This window comes from Acipenser ruthenus, chromosome 4 (genome assembly GCF_902713425.1).
Source record: "Acipenser ruthenus chromosome 4, fAciRut3.2 maternal haplotype, whole genome shotgun sequence".
NCBI classification, from domain to species: domain Eukaryota; kingdom Metazoa; phylum Chordata; class Actinopteri; order Acipenseriformes; family Acipenseridae; genus Acipenser; species Acipenser ruthenus.
In genome coordinates, this window is record NC_081192.1 from 58,613,544 (window position 1) to 58,633,281 (window position 19,738).

The 19,738-nt window shown below is 37.4% G+C and overlaps 1 protein-coding gene across 2 annotated transcripts in view; it reads right to left on the minus strand.

Moving 5' to 3' along the window:
• Positions 1-1,393: 1,393 nt before the first annotated feature.
• The window catches only part of dnaaf11 (dynein axonemal assembly factor 11), a 134,738-nt gene continuing 116,393 nt past the window's right edge, over positions 1,394-19,738 (minus strand). Inside the window, exons 12-14 of one of the 2 annotated variants that reach the window (XM_033998814.3) lie at positions 3,390-9,075; positions 3,105-3,303; positions 1,394-2,615 (exon numbers count right to left, since the gene is read on the minus strand). In XM_033998814.3, the coding sequence (XP_033854705.2) occupies positions 8,886-9,075 (190 nt within the window). In that variant the 3' untranslated portion in view covers positions 1,394-2,615; positions 3,105-3,303; positions 3,390-8,885. Of the gene's footprint in view, positions 2,616-3,104; positions 3,304-3,389; positions 9,076-19,738 lie in introns of those variants that run through there. The other variant, XM_059022599.1, reaches the window with a different exon arrangement.

The following is a 19,738-nucleotide window of genomic DNA, read 5'->3' on the forward strand; positions in this document are numbered from 1 at the left end:
AGCAGATGTTAGAAACTTAAAAATATAATTTCATTGCTGTTAAAAAATGAATAAAATACCTTAACAGGTCAGCGTCTGGTACAAATCACTTAAACACACTAAGCTAAGGTCAGACTCAGAGTCAGTGTTCAATACAATTTTACAACATAAACAAAGCAGCTTGCATATGGACAAATGACAGTGGCCCATCCAAAATCTGAACCCCTAACTTTCTGGTTGCAAGCTTGTTACAAAATGTGTAATCTAAGGAAAAGATTATTATAAAAAAAAAATTTCACACAGCAAATTGCATCACATTGCAAACTACAGTGTATGCACAATAAAAATAATTATAACTAGAGATGCTTGCAGCTATAAAGGCTTCCAAAGATCACATGGCTCAAAGGCTATCGTTACATACAATCACTGATACAGCTTGCTCTGTTCCCTATAATTATTTTACTGTTCACTTTACTTGTATTGTGTATATTCAATTAACTGTAGTTTGCCTCTTAAACATTAGCCCCGTTTCTCACAAAGTCTCTTATATTTTGTATTGTTCGGCTTTCTAAAACAGGATGTTCAGCCATTTTGCACTGCTGACATTCTGACTGTAGCCAGTTGTCCTTTGGAAATGTGTCTTTTAAAGTGCTTCAGAACTGCCATATTCTCTTCCTTTGTCCATGGCCTTTTGGCTTTCTTCTTTGTAGTACAGCTCTCTTTAGCAACACTGTCAGGACCAATAACTATAAAAGAAATGCAATGCTTTAATTTCAAACTTAAACAATGACTAATAAAATGCAGTAATAATGTAAATAACAGAAAATGCATGTTAATTCACTTGTATAAATACTTTCCAGATCTAATAGACTCATGAAGTTCACATACCACAAGAATTATGTGCCGCCTCCTTCCAAAACAACCTGCTGTCGATTTCTTTTTCCTGTAGAAATTAAACAAGCAAATAATTTGATAGTGTTTGTATGCATTGTTGTGCAGGTTTTAAGTAACAGCAAGATAAACATTGCAGTTATGAAAATGAAAATGTCTAAAAGCAGGTCACACTATTTGTTAAGTTCTGTGCTTGAATTTCTCTATTATACTTAGCACATTTTCTGGACTTTTCGGTTGTGGTATTATCAGAATTACAATAAGGACATGACATAATCATTAGGTTACATCAAGTAGACTATTACCCAAAGAGCTCTGCCAATCAACTTTATATCTGGATAAACTTCATTTTAAGTGAGAAATAATAGCAGGTGTAAGCAAAAATGATCCAAAGGTACTTTACATGTAGAGATTCAAAGTAAGTAAATTAATATCTTCATAGTATAAACATACCGTTATATCTGTCTTCTTCTTGTCCTCATAAGAGCCTTAACTTATGTATAGTTTAAAAGAATTGTCCATACCATTAACTCCAAGGACACCATCCAAAACCTCATTGGCTTCAGTTCCACTGCTGTCATTGCCATCATCTTCCTTGCTGTCAGTAACATCCATTTAATCTGGAAAGTGCCAGAATTTGATTGGGATTGAAGACAACTAAAACTGAAGGAAACACATTCATAATATGTATTTTTTTTTATATAATATGCATATTATAATATTTCAACTAATTATTTATGTGCAAGCTTATGTGTTTCCCTGGTTCCGAAAATGAAAACAAAACTTTTTCACTAATTAAAATAATTAACCTAATTTTATTTTTGTAGGTCTCCTGCAGTAAGAGCAGATACATACCTTCAATTTCAATATCATCAAGAGATCTGCCCTGGAGATTTGGTAGACATCCTTTTTCCATGGATAAAAGGAGTTTAGAAATTTTTGCTAATTGTGTAGTTGCTTCGGGTAGACGATAATAATCTCGGTGGACTCTGATATCATGACCCAGAAAGTTTGCTAGTTGGTCCAGTTCGTTCCTCTTGAGACTGAGGATTTGTGAAAGGGTAGCCACATGTTTACGCAACTGTGTGGACCTCAGATGTTCTGGATTCTTCGCTCCGCATTGACTGGCATAAATCCAGTCCTGTCCCCTGTAATGACTCCAACATTTTGGTCGGCCAAACAAAAACTCATTGGTGTCACTTACACCACACTCTCTTCTCTTGTCCACCAGCAGTGCCATTGCCTTGACCATGTTGGGAGTTAGAAGGACTGCTACCTTACGTCCCCTTTTCCCCATTATTTCAATTCTGCTGAAATGGTTACACAGCTTTTGCTCAAATCCTGTTAGCCCCTTGGCAACATCTTCATGAAGTTTTGACTTGTCTCTCTCATGAAATCTTTTAAGACCCATTTTAGATACTTCTCCAGCCCGTCTTCTATTAAACGCACATGCCGGGCTGAGACCAGAGCTAACGCCTCTGCCCAGCAACAAGAGAGTCCTCAGCCTGCCCAGATTTCCGCCTTTCAATAAGGTGAACACTGCAGTGTCAGACAGTTAAGTGTGTCACTCTAAAATAGGCTGCATCAATTGTCTGTTTTGGGCTGAAGCTAACTGCAGAACATCTACTAAATACAAGCAATTCCAATATGACCAATACTTGAAATCTTACCTGTTCAACACCTTTGACTGATGCCTGAAATGTGGCAGTCTCAGACTGACACGATGGGTCATCCTCACAGGTCTGCTGCAAAGAAATAATGACATTGTAGATTAGATTGGCCATGCTTTATGTAAATATGCATGTACAGTAGTATTCAGTAACTAGTTATACATGTATTCACTGATCCAGAGATGCATAAGAATGTTCTCAACCAGTCCTCATAATGCACCTTATGTCCAAACAAACCAGGCCTGTGTCATGCACACACTGCAATACACTGACAAACTGTAGTTACACACAATGATTACTGTCCTCATAGTGCAGCCTGCTTTAATAACAGTGAGGTGCATGGTGTTTATATTTACAACACAGCAATCAGGGATAGGGTCAATTGCAGTTTTCACTGCACTTCCATTTTCAATTGCTTTTTTTAAAATCAATTCTAGAAAATGCCTGTTTAGGGAATGTAAAAATAATTTGGATTTGGAAATTGATTTGAAAGAAAGAACTGGAATTGAACCCAACTCTGACAGCAATACATTAATGTACAGATATATTTTTTAGAAAACTTACCTTGTCTTTGAATGAACGCCAAGGCAGGTCAAGTCCTCCATAATCATAAGTGATTTCTTCCCCTGCCTTAATATCAATTACAGCAAATAAACAAAGATGAGGGGTGTTGTTAACTTCTATTTTTGTCATCTTAGTGTTTGGTTTTTTCTCATCATTAACCAGCCGCCCAAGTGATCCATCCACAGCTGAAGCATCAATGCTACAAAAAAATATAAATTGCTATTGAAATATTTACACAACGTTGAAAAATTGAAAAAAAAAAAGAAATTGTAAAATTGTACCCACCAATTATTCCTTTGTGACTGAAGTAGTAGGCTTATATGTTAAAAAGTGAGTCGTGTTTTTTTTTGAGTCTGCTTTGTTCTTATTTAGTAGAGTACCTCTGTACTCCAAAACTTGCTTTGGATATGTGGTTTTAGCAAACACACCTCGTCCTGTGGAAAAGCAGGAAGGCAATATCTGACAACAATGTCTCACGCACTACCGGTTTAAATGAAATATTAGGCCTAACTACAGAAACATAAAAATGAAAGTTACCTTTGATTTTGTTGATGAATCTTTCTTCAACAATGTCCGTGTCTCTTTCAGCTGTAACGTGATGTTCTGCATCCTTAAGGGGTTGATGTTTGTTGTTACGTCTACTCGGCTTTTTCTTAACATCCACTGAAATTGTATCATTGACTTTTTATTCAGCTGTTTCACTAGGCTAGATAAAACGTCGTAAATCTTTTAGTAGTTTTTTTTAAAAATTATACTCGGATTATGCTCTGCCTTTTCTGCCTAACTGACTTTGAAGCCGACACGATTTCCATATTACGGCAAACATTAAAACGTTACAACAAAACGAATGCTGCTGTTTTGCAGATGGGATGGAAGGTAATAAAAATCTCGGACAATTTGCTAATGACAAATTATGGTTTAAAAAGACATTATTTTGATGTGATGAAGAGAATGTCTTCTTACAAGAAACAGAACCGTTAGTGGTTTGAAGATGTCTGTGGTAGTGCTTGGTTTAATCCCAGGCTAAATCAATTTCAGCATTTTTAACAGTACCAGCTTGGACAGATTGGAAATGCTGATCAGACCCCCGTATTTTTCGACATGCCAAGCAATACCACAGTTCACAAATTGGGAGAAAAACAGGTGTGAGTAATCACGACTGGAAATGAGAAGCAGCACTGTGATGCTCTGTGTGACAGCAGACGGCCGAAATTGCCTCCATATGTGCAAATTGAGGTTGTATCTTTGTAAATGCATATTTATTTGAAGTTTTATTTTTTTCCTCAAATTGAGGGTGGGAAATTTGAACTGCATCTTAAATTCAAAGGAATACGTTAATGAAAGTGAGCTTTGCATGTAAAACTGCAGCTTTCTGTCCCTGGGTCTCTTTCCTGTCAGTAACATCTTGGGCCATGACGCTATCCTGTCATAAGCTGATAATAAAAAAAATAGTAATAAGTCTACCTTGTTATGCCACAGTAAATTGTTTCAAAGTTGAAAATGTTTGCCCTGCCATAAACCACCATGGCCAGTTTTTTAAATGTAACATTTAAACTTTACTTGTATATTAGCCACACTATTTAAAAAATGTTTAAACTGCAATTGCTTAAATCATGTGAGTCACATTGAAATGTAGTTCAGATTAGTTTATGTGACGTGTTCTGTACGATATACAGCACTGGGGCAGGGAAGGAGTCCTGCACATGAAGAGGGTTTTTTGTGTGCAAATGTATTGTAATTAATGACATATCTGACGCTCCTGGGAGAGCCTGCCTGCTGTGTGTGATTACCAGCTGTAGTATCCTAATCAGCAGGTAGGTGTTCCAGCAGGGTGTCAGGTATAAAAAGGTGCCAATTATACACCTTAGGGCTGCTGCAAAGCCAAAGCCAACGGGCTGAACATCGTCCACACTACCCAGACAAAGAGACGTAAACATCTTGCTGAAAGCCTCAGATCGCCGTGAGGGTAACCCGGGATCGGAGCCTAAACAAGAAACTGAAACTGCCGGCAGCCTGACGAGTAGCCGGAGTCAGGGCTTGTTTATTATTGAACATTGAAGATTAGTTCAGGGACTGTAGATTCCCTTAAAAGTATAGTGAGTTGTTTAAGTGGCAATTTAATGTATTTTACATACTGAGATAAGAGCTTTAAAAGAAGTGTTTAATGGAAACTACAGGTTGAATGTCCTTATTGTAAGACAGTTTAAAGTGCAATAAAGAAGACAGCATGTATGTCTCACTTTGATCAAGGGCTGATGGGAGGTCTTTTCTGTCTCTTACGTGTAAACTTCTGGTTTCTGTTAAAATACTTCCTACAAATACTGTAACATATGACGTAAATAGAGACTATCAAAATGGTCCATTTAACCCTTTGCGGTCCATTGTCGGACCTGGTCCGACATTGCAATTATTCCTATCTGGTCCATTGTCGGACCTTGTCCGACATTATCAAAAAAACGCAAAAAATGGGTTTCTAGTCGTTTTTTCTCCGGAAAAAGCAGAGAAAACCATACACGGCCGAGTGGGAGCAACAGGAGCCGAGACAAGCCGATAAAAAAAAAATAATGGCGTATCTCATGATTAGTCATACTTGCCATTGGCATCCCATATGGGCGGTCATAAGGAAACAAGCTGGATGTTACTGTATCAGCACACAGAGACTATCACGGACATTTGCAGAGCTTTTTTGAGATGTTATAGTAATAAAATAATGACTTGAATTGCATTATTGAGGAGTTTGGTGATAAAATGAGTGATCAGGAGATGATTGATCGGTATGTACGACTATTATTATTATTATTATTATTATTATTATTTATTTCTTAGCATATGTGAAAGCGATAGCAAACGAAAGGGTGGGGCGGGGCTGGAGATGCCTAGTGAGTGCTTTGTTGATATGCAGGGCCTTTTAAACCCGTTTGACTGTGATAAATAATACTTTTAAACAGCGCGTCTAAAATTAACTGCGCGTGTAAAAATAAATTGCGCCTGACGCGCACTTAATAAATGGACTGCAGAGGGTTAAAGGATATTGGAAATCACTTTATTGGAAATCACTTTATTGTAAATCGGTTGAAAAAGTTCCAATTAAACCTTTTGAATCACAAAAAGTATAAAGTAAAAATGAAAAACTACCAGTTGTCCTAGAACATAGAAACATGTATTACTATAAGTCATTCAAAGTGACTGGAACAATGGGATAATTACCACTGGTAGTACACCATTGAATAAACCAGCATCCTGTCTGCCCTTTCCATATTCCAGTAATTGGCAGTGCTGTTATCATCCTTTGAACCCAATTCTTGGCTTTATTTTGGCGTTCCTTTGAAGAGCTGGGGTTGTCATTGCAAATTGATTTTGACATTCTCATAAACAACTTATGGGTTTGTGTCTGGAGGAGTAAAAAAAAAAAAATAGACACTAAAGGAATTAATGTATAAGTAGTGTTGTCTTTAAACTTCTGAAATACTGCAGGATATGTCAAATTCACCAGACCAGAAGGATCACAATAACTAAGTGATATGTTTAAAATATGATTCAACAAAGTTTAATATTCAAATATTTTATACAACCTAACTTATTAAAAGGCTAATTTACAGTGCCGTGAAAAAGTATTTGCCTCGTTGGATATTCTGCATTTTTGCACATTTTTCACATTGTAGTTGGTCAGATTTTTTGTGGGTTGTAGTAGTATATAGAGGGAGTGAGAGAAAAAATAACAAGAAAGTTTGGTGCTTCTTTCATTTGTATAGTGTGCAAGGTAATCAAACATGCAATCTTCAGGTGTGAAAAAGTTATTGCCCCACCCTAGTTAACTCAACCCAATTAAAGGGATAATTAGGGTCAGCTGTTTGAGTACTTTGGCCTGATTTGGGGCAACCCTGCCCAATATAAATCTGGCTAACTTTTGCCCTTACCATCAGAGTGAAGTTGTCAGCACACAGGCACATCATGCCACGAACAAAAGAAATTCCTGAAGACCTCCGGAAAAAAAGTTGTTGATGCCTATCAGTCTGGAAAGGGTTACAAAGCCATTTCTAAGGCTCTGGGGCTCCACCAAACCACAGTCAGAGCCAGTCGGAGGCTGTGTGGTCCAGTGGTTAATGAAAAGGGCTTGTAACCAGGTTAATGAAAAGGGCTTGTCCCCAGTTCAAATCCCACCTCAGCCACTGACTCATTGTGTGACCCTGAGCAAGTCACTTAACCTCCTTGTGCTCCGTCTTTCGGGTGAGACGTAATTGTAAGTGACTCTGCAGCTGATGCATAGTTCACGCACCCTAGTCTCTGTAAGTCGCCTTGGATAAAGGCGTCTGCTAAATAAACAAATAATAATAATAATAATAATAATAATAATAATAATATTGTCCAAATGGAGAAAGTTTGGGACAGTAGTAAATCTTCCCAGGAGTGGCTGTCCTGCCAAAATCTCTCCAAAAGCAACATCCAGGGATCTGCAGACCTAACTTGCCTCGGCTAAGGTCAGTGTTCATGACTCCACCATCAGAAAGACACTGGGCAAGAATAGGATTCATGGCAGAGTAGAAAGGCGGAAACCATTGCTCACTAAGAACATGAATGCTCGTCTCAAGTTTGCCAAAAAGCACATGGATGATCCTCAAGAGTTCTGGAACAATGTTCTATGGACACATGAGTCAAAAGTGGAACTTTTTGGCTGACATGGGCCCCGTTATGTCTGGCGAAAACCAAACACTGCATTCCACAGTAAGAACCTCATACCGACGGTCAAGCATGGTGGTGGTAGTGTCATGGTTTGGGGATGCTTTGCTGCATCAGGACCTGGACGCCTTGCCATCATTGAAGGAACCATGAATTCTGCTCTGTATCAGAGAATTCTACAGGAGAATGTCAGGCCATCCGTCCGTGAGCTGAAGCTGAAGCGCAGCTGGGTCATGCAGCAAGACAATGATCCGAAACACACAAGCACGTCTACATCAGAATGGTTGAAGAACAAGAAATTTAAAGTTTTGGAATGGCCTAGTCAAAGTCCAGACCTAAACCCCATTGAGATGTTGTGGCAGGACCTGAAACGAGCATTTCATGCTCGAAAACCCACAAATGTCACTGAGTTGAAGTAGTTCTGCATGTAGGAGTGGGCCAAAATTCCTCCACGGCGCTGTGAGAGACTAATCAATAACTACAGGAAGCGTTTGGTTGCAGTTACTGCTGCTAAAGGTGGCGTAACCAGTTATTGAGTCTAAGGGGGCGATTACTTTTTCACACGGGGGCATTGGGTGTTGCATAACTTTCTTTAATAAATAAATGAAATATGTATCAAATTATTGTGTTATTTGTTCACTCAGGGTCCCTTTTATCTAATATTAGGTTTTGGTTGAAGATCTGATAACATTCAGTGTCAAAAATATGCAAAAATGCAGAAAATCAGATAGGAGGCAAATACTTTTTCACGGCACTGTATATGGCAAATGTAAATATTAGGGATGCAAATCCTAGTAATTCCCTTATGTTTTTTTTTTCTTGGCAGGTATTACATAAACTATGTAAAAATGCCTAAATAAGTTAATTCACTACAAGAAAAGCTGTCTTTCAGTCGTATTTCCTGATCTATACAATTGATGCCACACTGTCGTACCAATTAACACATTTTTATTCTACAACTTAAAACATGTTAAAGAAAATGACTCAGATTTTTCAAATATGTGCTTAGCCCACTGCTTTACAAGTGTAGGCAGAACAAAAGGATTACAATATGGACTGGTGGATGTCTTCTTGGCAACCCCAATAGTATATGCTTCAGGTTTGTCATATTAAAGGTGGAACATCAGAGTCATCGTCAAAGTCTCCTGTACTGCATAAAGACTCCAACATGGCTGGTCGATGTAACTTCAGAGGTCCTTGTGCAACTGGCTTCTCCTTTTTTACAATGTTTTCCAAGTTGATGCGTGAATGTTTGCTAGGATCAACTTCCAACCTTTCCATTTGTTTTGCCATTCTGCAACAATAATAATAATAAAAAATGATTATATGTAAATTGCATTACATTTTCAAAACACTGTCGGAGAGCTGCAGAAACCTAAGTTGGGAAATGATGCAATGGAGGCACCTTGTTGTATTGTAGAGAATGAGTAATACATTTCCCTTACTATATGTTAATGTGCCTGTTTATTAATGTTTAATATAGAAGGTATCTGCCATTCATATCATAGGCAAACACTATACAACTATTAGGATAACCCTCTAGTATAATTTCAGCCTGAAGTAATCCACTCATCCTCAGATATCAACATATTCAAACAGGAATTTCCTGTCACTTATGGAATAGATAACGATGGACTTAAGCTGATAGTACTACATGTAGAAACATAATGCTCCTTTGAGCCATAATTAGAACAGTGTACTTCAAAACCAGCTGTAATTACTTTTTTGTTTACGTTTATCATCTCTGCGCTAAATGCCACAGTAATCCAACACAAACTGAATTTATATGAAACCTTCTCATTTAGGAAACAAGTGTAATAGAATACAATTTAATAATATGTTGACTACATAGGAATTCTGAAACTGTGTTAGTGATTTCAGGGTCAGTAATTTGGAAATATTGTGTGCGTAATTGTTGGTCTGAACATACATTGAATTGGGACAGGGTTTAGTTAATGGTGGTCTACTTTTTCATGCTCATATCATAATTTTGCATTTAGAGATGTGGTAGGGATATATATATATATATATATATATATATATATATATATATATATATATAATATGACAATTGAAATATTTGAACACTATATACATCCCTTATCTATTTGCATTTGGCAAATTTGGCTAGGAATAATTTAACAATAGAAAATCATTAGGATTGAAAGTAGGACACTGCATAACTGAAACTTCATTATGTTGACTGAGTAATGACTTTAATTTAATACCCTAAATGATTCTGCCCATCTATCTGGTGGTGTCCATATTTCATATTGCACTTTTTTTGCCAACTGCTCAAGCCCTTTGCTTGCAAGACTTTGATAACCTGTGTTGACTAAGAATTTAAAACTACTGTACTAGATAATTACACACTGTACAACATTAGGTTAAATCTTAACAAAAACTTTCTGAATGACTGGCAGGAAGAGATACCTTTAGCATTAGCTGCATTAAATCTATTAAAGGTTAGTTTGTAATTATACTAAACTCTCAAATTCAGAAGACCTCTCAAGTAATATATACATAAAAATAACCTTTATATTCATATAAAAAGTTGTATAAATATTTAATTAGTCCTGCTGAAGTATCTGAGGTCAATGTATTATACAGAAAGGCAAACTATACTTCACCTCTGAACTCCAACCGCATTTGAAATATTTTGTATGGTTGCACTTTTCAGTCCATGTCCAAACGAGTATTTAATGAGCAGGGCCATTTTTTCCAACTGTGAGTTATTTTGCTATTAATTATTATTTCGGAGAAGTTGGCATCTTTGTCTATATCGGAGCCATAAGCTGATTCAATGCACACACACACACACACTCAAAATATTCACCTTTTGTTGCCTTATAGCCTGGAATTAAAATGCATTAAAATATTTTTTTTTCATTGATCTACACATCCTACCCCACAACTTCCAAGTGAAAAAATATTCTAGAAATGTGTAGAAAATTAATTAAAAATAAAAACTGAAATAGCTTAGTTGGATAAGTGTCCACCCCTCTTGTAACAGCAATCCTAAATTAGCTCAGGTTAACCAATCACCTTCAAAATCACACACCAAGTTAAGTGGCCTCCACCTGGTTAAATTGTAGTGATTCACATGATTTCAAGATAAATTCAGCAGTTCCTGTAGGTTCCCTCTGCTGGGTAGTGCATTTCAAAGCAAAGACTCAACCATGAGCACCAAGGCGCTTTCAAAAGAACTCCGGGACAAAGTTGTTGAAAGGCACACATCAGGGGATGGGTATAAAAAAATATCAAAGGCCTTGAATATCCCTTGGAGCACAGTCAAGACGATTATTAATAAGTGGAAGGTGTATGGCACCACCAAGACCCTGCCTAGTTCAGACCGTCCCTCCAAACTGGATGTCAGAGCAAGAAGGAGGCTGATCAGAGAGGCTACTAAGAGGCCAATGGCAACTTTGCAAGAGCTACAGGCTTTTATGGCAAGACTGGTCAAAGTCTGCATGTGACAACAATATCTCAAGAAAGACCACCTTGAATCCCGTTTGAAGTATGTAAAAAAACACTCAGGAGATTCTGTAGCCATGTGGCAAAAACCTTTGTGGTCTGATGAAACTAAAATGGAACCTTCTGGCCTAAATTCAAAGCGTTATGTTTGGCACAAACCCAATACAGCGCATCACCCAAAGAACACCATCCCTACTGTGAAGCATGGTGGTGGCAGCATCATGTTATGGGGATGTTTCTCATCGGCAGGGACTGGGGCACTTGTCAGGATAGAAGGGAAAATGAATGGAGCAAAGTACAGTGAAGTCCTTGAGGAAAACCTGCTGCCCTCTGCAAGAAAGCGGAAACTGGGATGGAAGTTCACCTTTCAGCATGACAATGACCCAAAGCACACAGCCAAAACTACACTGGAGTGGCTAAGGAACAAAAAGGTAAATGTCCTTGAGTGGCCCAGTCAGAGCCCTGACCTAAATCTAATCAAAAATGTGTGGCATTACTTGAAGATTGCTGTCCATCAATGCTCCCCAAGGAACTTGACAGCACTTTAACAGTTTTGTAAAGAAGAATGGTCAACTATTACCAAATCTAGGTGTGCAAAGTTGGTAGAGACCTATCCCAACAGACTCACAGCTGTAATTGCTGCCAAAGGTGCTTCCACCAAGTATTAACTCAGGGGGGTGGAGACTTATCCAATTGTGATCTTTTAGTTTTGTATTTTTAATATATAAACTTTTTCTCAATAAAAACTTTTTCCCCCTTAACAGTGTGGAGTATGGTGTGTAGATAAGTGGACAAAATCCTCATTTAAATGCATGAAACTCTGAGGCACTGACACAACATAATGTGAAAAAAGTTCCAGGGTTTGTTGACTTTCTATAGGCACTGTATATATATATATATATATATATATATATATATATATATATATATATATATATATATATATATATATATAGTCACCTCCAAAATTATTGGCACCACTAAAGATTCTTATAAATAAGTTCATCTCAGTCTTAAGGAACTGTATTGTGGCCTTCAAGGGCTTCCTGTTTCACTGGGGAATAAAAATGAGGTAACACGCATATGAAATCCATCTGTCATCCATCACCATGGGGAAAGGCAAAGAACTCACAAATGAAAAGAGACAAATGGTTGTTGACCTTCATAAATCAGGCAATGGGTACAAAACAATAGCTAAAAAACTAAATATACCACTTACCACTATTAGGGCAATAATTAAGAAGTTCAAAACCACTGGAACAGTGGTAAACTTGCCTGGTAGAGGACGCAAGTGTATCTTGCCCCCACGCACAGTGAGGCAGATGGTTCGGGAGGCAAAGGGAAATCCAACGGCCACAGTTGGAGAATTACAGAACTTGGTTGCATCTTGGGGTCACCAAGTCTCCAAATCTACAATTAGAAGCCACCTCCATGCCAATAGGCTATTTGGAAGGGTTGCCAGGAAAAAAAGCCATTATTGAGAGCAACCAACAAATGTAAGCGCCTGGAGTTTGCTAAATGGCATTGGCACTTCGATGTTATGGGGCTGTTTTGCTTCCCCTGGTCCTGGGGCCCTTGTTAAGGTCAACGGCATCATGAACTCTACCCAGTACCAGGACATTTTAGCCAAAAACCTGGTTGCCTCTGCCAGGAGGCTGAAACTTGGCCACAAGTGGATCTTCCAGCAAGACAGTGACCCCAAGCACACATCAAAATCCACAAAGAAATGGTTAATTGACCACAAAATCAACATTTTGCAATGGCCATCTCAGTCTCTGGACTTGAACCCCATTGAATACCTGTGGTTTCAATTGAAGAGGGCAGTCCATAAGCGCAGACCGAAGGATATCAAGGATCTGGAAAGATTCTGTATGGAGGAATGGTCTAAGATCCCTCCCAATGTGTTCTCCAATCTCATTAAACATTATAGAAAAAGACTAAGTGCTGTTATCCTTGCAAAGGGAAGGTGCACAAAGTACTGAAAACAAGGGTGCCAATAATTGTGACACAATTTTTTTTTGGAAATAAATTTATAATTTGAGAAATGTGTAATTTTGGTTGATTCCATTGAATCATTAATAAAGTCAAATATATTCCACATGTTGGAAAATTACAATATAGCTCAGTACTGGTATTATTTATTTTATACACTCTTTTTTGCTCATCTTTATCAAGGGTGCCAATAATTTTGGAGGTGACTTTTTTTTCTTTTTTTTTTTTTTTTTTTTTTTTAAGGCCAGTGGCTGTTAGGATCTCGTAAGTGCTATCAAACCTGGACTGAAATATTCAACCTCAAAACGTTCTAAAAATAACTATCAAAATAACAACACCTCAAGAAAGATTTAACATGTTTTTATTAAAATTTTTACTACTTGGCAATTATTAAAACACAAAATGCTGTGTAGTAGCCAATAATTAATTATTGCACAAACATACAGTAATGGGGAGTGTCAGTTTTTGTGTATTGCTGGTGTTTCTTCGTACCTATATGAGTGATATATGAGTGATGACGCCTGCCCACCATGTTTCACATAGAAGTTAGTCCCGCAGTATTCACAGTAGATGTGAGGTACAGACACTCCACTTCTTTTAATGAATGACCATTCTGTGGTAAATTCCTCTAGATATTTCTGACAAGCCAACCTCGATCTTTTAGATGGAGGAGACATTTTTTGTTTGATGTGTGATTCCTATTGAGAGGAACGGTAGTTATTCGCGCCAAGTTATCAGCATAGCACGATAACTACCAGACTCTATACAGTTTACCTGTTTTCAGGGTATTGGAGCAGCAAAAGTAAATCAGCCAAACGCACCATTTCACTTTTAATTTGTAGTTCCAAACACTCTTAGGTAAAATGTAGAAAAAAAGTCAATACCTGTCATAAAATAAAAGAAGTCGCCAAAGCAAGGTAAAAATGTCCTTCTCCTCCTCCTCCATTTTTTGCAATTTTTACAGACCCCAGGCACTTTTATCCATGCATATGTATATTACAGGACATCCGAGTTTAATGACAATTAACTTGTTTTGTCAACATGGAAATATACTAGGGAAATATACTGGTCTCATCAATGGTGCAATAGGGGAACTTCAAGCCGTTTCCTATTATCTAGAAAACCCCATGATTATTATTATTATTATTTATTTCTTAGCAGACGCCCGATCGGTATGTACAACTATTATTATTATTTATTTCTTACATAGGTGAACGCTATAGCAAACGAAAAAGTGGGGCGGGGCTGGAGATGCCTAGTGAGTGCTTTGTTGATATGCAGGGCCATTTAAACCCGTTTGACTGTGGAAAAAAATACTTTTAAACAGCACGTCCAAAATTAACTGCGCGTGTGAAAATGAATTAGACCTGACGTGCCTGACGCGCGATTAATAAATGGACCGCAAAGGGTTAACCCTTAGCTGCCGACGCGCTGTAATTTCGTAACTTTTGTTACGATGACAAAACACGTCATCTCAGCCGTCCAACCAGCAATTTTGTTTGTTAAAAGTGTGGGTCAAATCCATGACTATGGGGCTTGTCATGATACCACTGGTTTAGGGCTAGGGTGGGCGGGACATATAATATTTTGATTACATGTTTCTTAGTTTCACATATACGTTTTTATTTTAGACTTGTTTTTCCATTTTTTGAACTTGTTTCTCCTCAGGAGAGAAGGCAAAACTAATAGGTCTATCGCATGTGATGCCAAAAGTTTGGTGTTTGTGTACATCTGTGTTAGCTATTACTTTTTCTAGTCGATACATTATTTATCTGTAGTCGTTATTATTATTTGGCTATGCATCTATTATTTTTTTAACTTATTTTTTTATTCAATGTGTAAAAGAATGAGGAATAAATCTCGTTGTTTTTTTATTATTGGTTTAGTTATTTTGATGTTGTGTAAAGAACAAAGACATTTAGCTGTAGTTATTATTATTATTATTATTATTATTTAGCCATGTATTTTATTATTAGTTTACTTTTATTTTGTGTGTGTGTGTAAAGAACGGTCATTATTATTAGTTTACTTTTTTATGTGTGTGAAAAAGGATGGAGAATCTAATAATAATAATAATAATAATAATAATAATAATTGGTATTTATTTGAATGTTTTATGTGGGTGTGTGTAAGCCAGAAAATGGATGGAGACAATCAGCTCTAGCATCTGGTTCAGCCACTGAAGAGGAGGAGGGCCCTGACTGAGGAAGAGATCGAGGGCATGGACGCCATGGAGGCTGACCTCCTTGATGAAGAGCTGCTGCAGGAGGGTGAGGAGAGTGATCTGGAGGAGCCCCAGCCCAGCACTTCAACTGCAGGGTAGTTTTGAAAATAAATAAATACAGCACAATATGGAAGTTTTTTTTTGTCTCCCTCCCTCCCAAATAAAATTCTTAATTTAAAAGTTTTATTTGTAATATACTTCAAATAAAAAAAATAAATAAACATTTTACTTGATAACTTGTGTGTTGTTTCTTCATTTTTATACTGAAATATAATTGTATCTCAAACAGGGCAATAATGTTTCCAGTCTCACTTTTTGGCAAGTTTTAACCCTAGTCTGACTTTGCCATTTTGGAGGTTGATTTTTGTAAAATACTATGCATTGCAAAACCTTATCTAGCTCAGCAACTGTACAAGATATTTCAATTCTGATTTCAGATTTGAATTCCTTGACAAATTGTGAAGCTACAATATACTCTAAGTTTTTTTTTCTATAAAACTTGGAGAGAGGTTGAAATTTCCAATTGTTTTAAATTATTTAGTAATATTTTACATTTGCCATTCGGAAGTTGATTTTTGTAAAATATTATGCATTGTAAAATCGTATCTAGCTCTGCAACTGTTCAAGATATTTCAATTCTGATTTCATATTTGAAATCCTTGGAAAATTGTGCAGCTACGATATAATATATATAACACTTGGAAAGAGGTTGAAATTTTCAATTTTTAAAAATATTATTTATTATTTTTCATATTTCAATTATTTTTTGGGAGGTGTAGCTCATATAAAAAATTAAAAAAAATCATCCCAAAACAAAATTATATCACTGGAAAGATCTACTTTCTGTAGGTGTACTGGGTTTTCATTTCTGATTTAAGATTCCAAAACTACAAGCGCTTAAACAGAAGGTGTTCATATTTATGACCAAATATGGTCATTCCCCGTAGGCAGCATAGGGTTAAAGCACTTCCATCTGCAGTTGTAGAGTACAGAAGGCTGAGTAGTCTTTACTGCCCTGAGTTGATAAGCTTGAAGGAGACCAAGACGCACAAGGCATCCATGGTGAAGGATTGTGTGTATTTCATACGTCCAGCCATCACCAACGTTCAGGAACAACAAAAGGTACCACATTCTGAGGGAAGACTTGCAGTCACATTCAATCAGAGGCTTGAGCAACACCCATCTCACCTGCTATGCAAACACCATGTTACAATGTCTACTTCACTGCCAACTTCTGAAAGAGTCATTAAAGCAGAGTGAACTACAAGCCCTCAGGACTTTTGTTACCAACTATGTTCAGTTGCCATCCACAACATCTCTCAGTTCTGTGGACATGTGTCACTTCTTAGGAGAACCCTTCAGTAGAGTTCAGCAGCAAGATGTTGTTGAGTTTCTCAAAAAAATGTGTCAAACTTGCCTAGAAATATGTGATCTGGTTTCAGTTACCACAAGGCACGACGTGCTATGTGCACAATGTTAGTACCGCACATCAAATCAAGAGGTGGGGCATGTTTACTCTGTAGCTCACAGTGGGTCATAATATCATTCTGTGTATGAAATTAACAGAATTTAAATATAAAGAGGGGGATCCTAAGCTATTCTCTGTGTCTTCTTGATTTCTGGTCACAAACTAAATACTGGACAAATGGCTTATCTTCATGATCACTCAATGACTCCTTTGGCGCCACAAGACAGACGGTTTTGGCTGCTTTGACACCTAGGACAGAAAACAGTCCAGCTCATAAATCCAGCCGACAGGGGGCGGAATAGGAGACTAATTGAGAACAAGGGGCCGCATCGGAATGAGAACAACCAATGGGAAATACTCCACATGGACTCAGGCACCGCCCAAAACAACCAAAATATCCAATCACAGGGGTAAAGAGAAGATTACAAAAGTATGAGTGTGACACTCAAACAGGGCTCCCGACACGAAATCCAAGGTTCTGATACACAAACCAGTCTTTGATCTGTGACAATCTGGAGATCCAGCCTGTGACCAGCTGGAACAGAGATTCTGTTTTCGGACACTCTAATAGGAGATAACTATTCTAGTATTTGCCTTGGTGTGGGAGTCTGCTTCATAAGACATAAGTACTTGTAATCAAATCTCTAACTTAGCCCCGATTGATCACCGGAGAAAGAGTTGGATGAACATTTGAAGTCGACATAAATTGAAATATTTTAAATTTAAGTTTTGCAGTGAAATATCTCAGACATAACCGGACTAGTGCACGTACTGGTGGAGGAATTGCTGTTTCAGTGGAATACCTAAATAGTTAATGACTCTGGTTCTTTGCAAAGACATTTCTTTCGTACCCTGAAGTGGAGACGAAACGTGAGAAAGGCAGACCCTGGAACCTGGACCTGTCCTTGCCAGCAGGAGAGCCTTTGAGCGCCTGTATTTTTGAAGACACGGATCAGCTGGAGAAGGCAGCGAATGTCCGTTAAGTATTCAATAAGTAGTGTTTTAATCCTTATGAACTCGAGAATAAGCAGACAAAGTAAAATGAACGTTTTAAGTAGAATGTAAGAAAAGTATTATTGCTTTCAATTCATGCTTTGAGTTAATGAACACTACAGTAATTGTTTGTATGCAATTTATACAAATTGATTTGGGTTTTATAAGGCAATTATCATTCTGTGTTTAAGGCTAGAATCCAAATTTAGACGTCCTGGTAATAGATAATTCTTGATAGGTTGTCTGGATGCAGAGAGCGTCTTTATCTCGCAAGAGTGAGAACTGCCTTCTGAACCAAAACATATATATGAGACTTATTTCACAATGCTTTGATTATCAAATATTAACAAAAGTAAATATTTGTGTTACTAAAAATACCCTTGTTAAGACTAACCTTCGTCTTAAATAGCTGTCAGGAATGCAGTTGTAACCTTTAAGGGAATCTCCCATGGATTACGTTGGATCACTGATTAACCAGCGGGAGTGGTATAACTTAAACTAGTCAAAATACAAATATACCTTGCACACTACAACTCTCTGCATGTAGCTGATGGTACACATACCATGTGTTTGGAACAACTAATATGGAACACAAGTGGGCACCCATTGGTGGTGGCAGATGTGACCACTGCAAAAAATCTACACTACTTAAACGCAAAGTCCTTCAGTCAGTAGGAACAATGCTTGCAGTCCAGCATATGCTTTGGCAAACCAAACCAAACATGAATATTACAAAGCAACAAGTAGTGAAGTTTACTGGTGTGCACAAGAGTAAAATTAATGTGGACAACTGCAGTTACAAATTATCTTCTATTATTATACACAAAAGGAGGACATATCGCTTCAGGACACTGTGTGTGTCCTCTCAGTGCCTGGCACTACAAAGTGAATGCATGCAAATGACACACTTATTGAAGTCAAACCATGGCCAAGAAATGCAAAGGACATGTACATGGCCTTTTATGAACAGATGTAATGCTTTAAGATTGAACTACATTGGAATATGTTGATCAAATCACAAGATTAGGAGGCAAAAATATTTTGACGACAATTTTACTAGTTTCAAAACACTTGAGATGATATTTCTGAAATTGTTTTTTTTTTTTTTTAAAGGGAAATAAAACAAAAACGGTCAAAGTATAAGTATTGTGATGTTTACCAGAGTATTTATATTTCTAAATAATGCAGAAAGATTGTGCTTCACTGATTAGTGTTCAATTATATTACTAGCTCAAAACTGCAAAGTTCATGAGCAGCACCAATCAGCACTCTCCATAGAGGCAGAATCGACAGACTGCTTCACCCACCCTGTACTAGGCGCCCGAGCGAGCTCTGCACCAATGTGATGTGCATTTTTACAGAGGGAAATCAGAGAATCAGCTGCAAGACAGATGCAAATATGCTATGTTAATGCTCTGCAAGAATGCTCTCAATTATATATTTACCTCTTGATTGAGGTTGATTTTTATGATAATAACTTGCAAAAGTTAATAAACTGAGTGTGATGGTTGTTGCCAGTTATTGTGAAAAATGTGCACATTTTAGCCTTAGAGGGAACGCTGTGTAACCCCATACTGTTTTCACACACCATACTACTGCTGCAGTACATTTCTATGCATTTTAGCACTTAGTATCTTTTTCAGACACATTATCATCCTCTTTGTGGTATTCCCTCCAGCCCAGATAAATGAAGCACCAACATAATCTTGCATTAAACCCATTTAAAATTGTAGACAAGTGAAGTGTAATCAATACATTTACATAATTTAAAAGGAGCACTAACCAAGGCTTTTAAATCATTTTCTT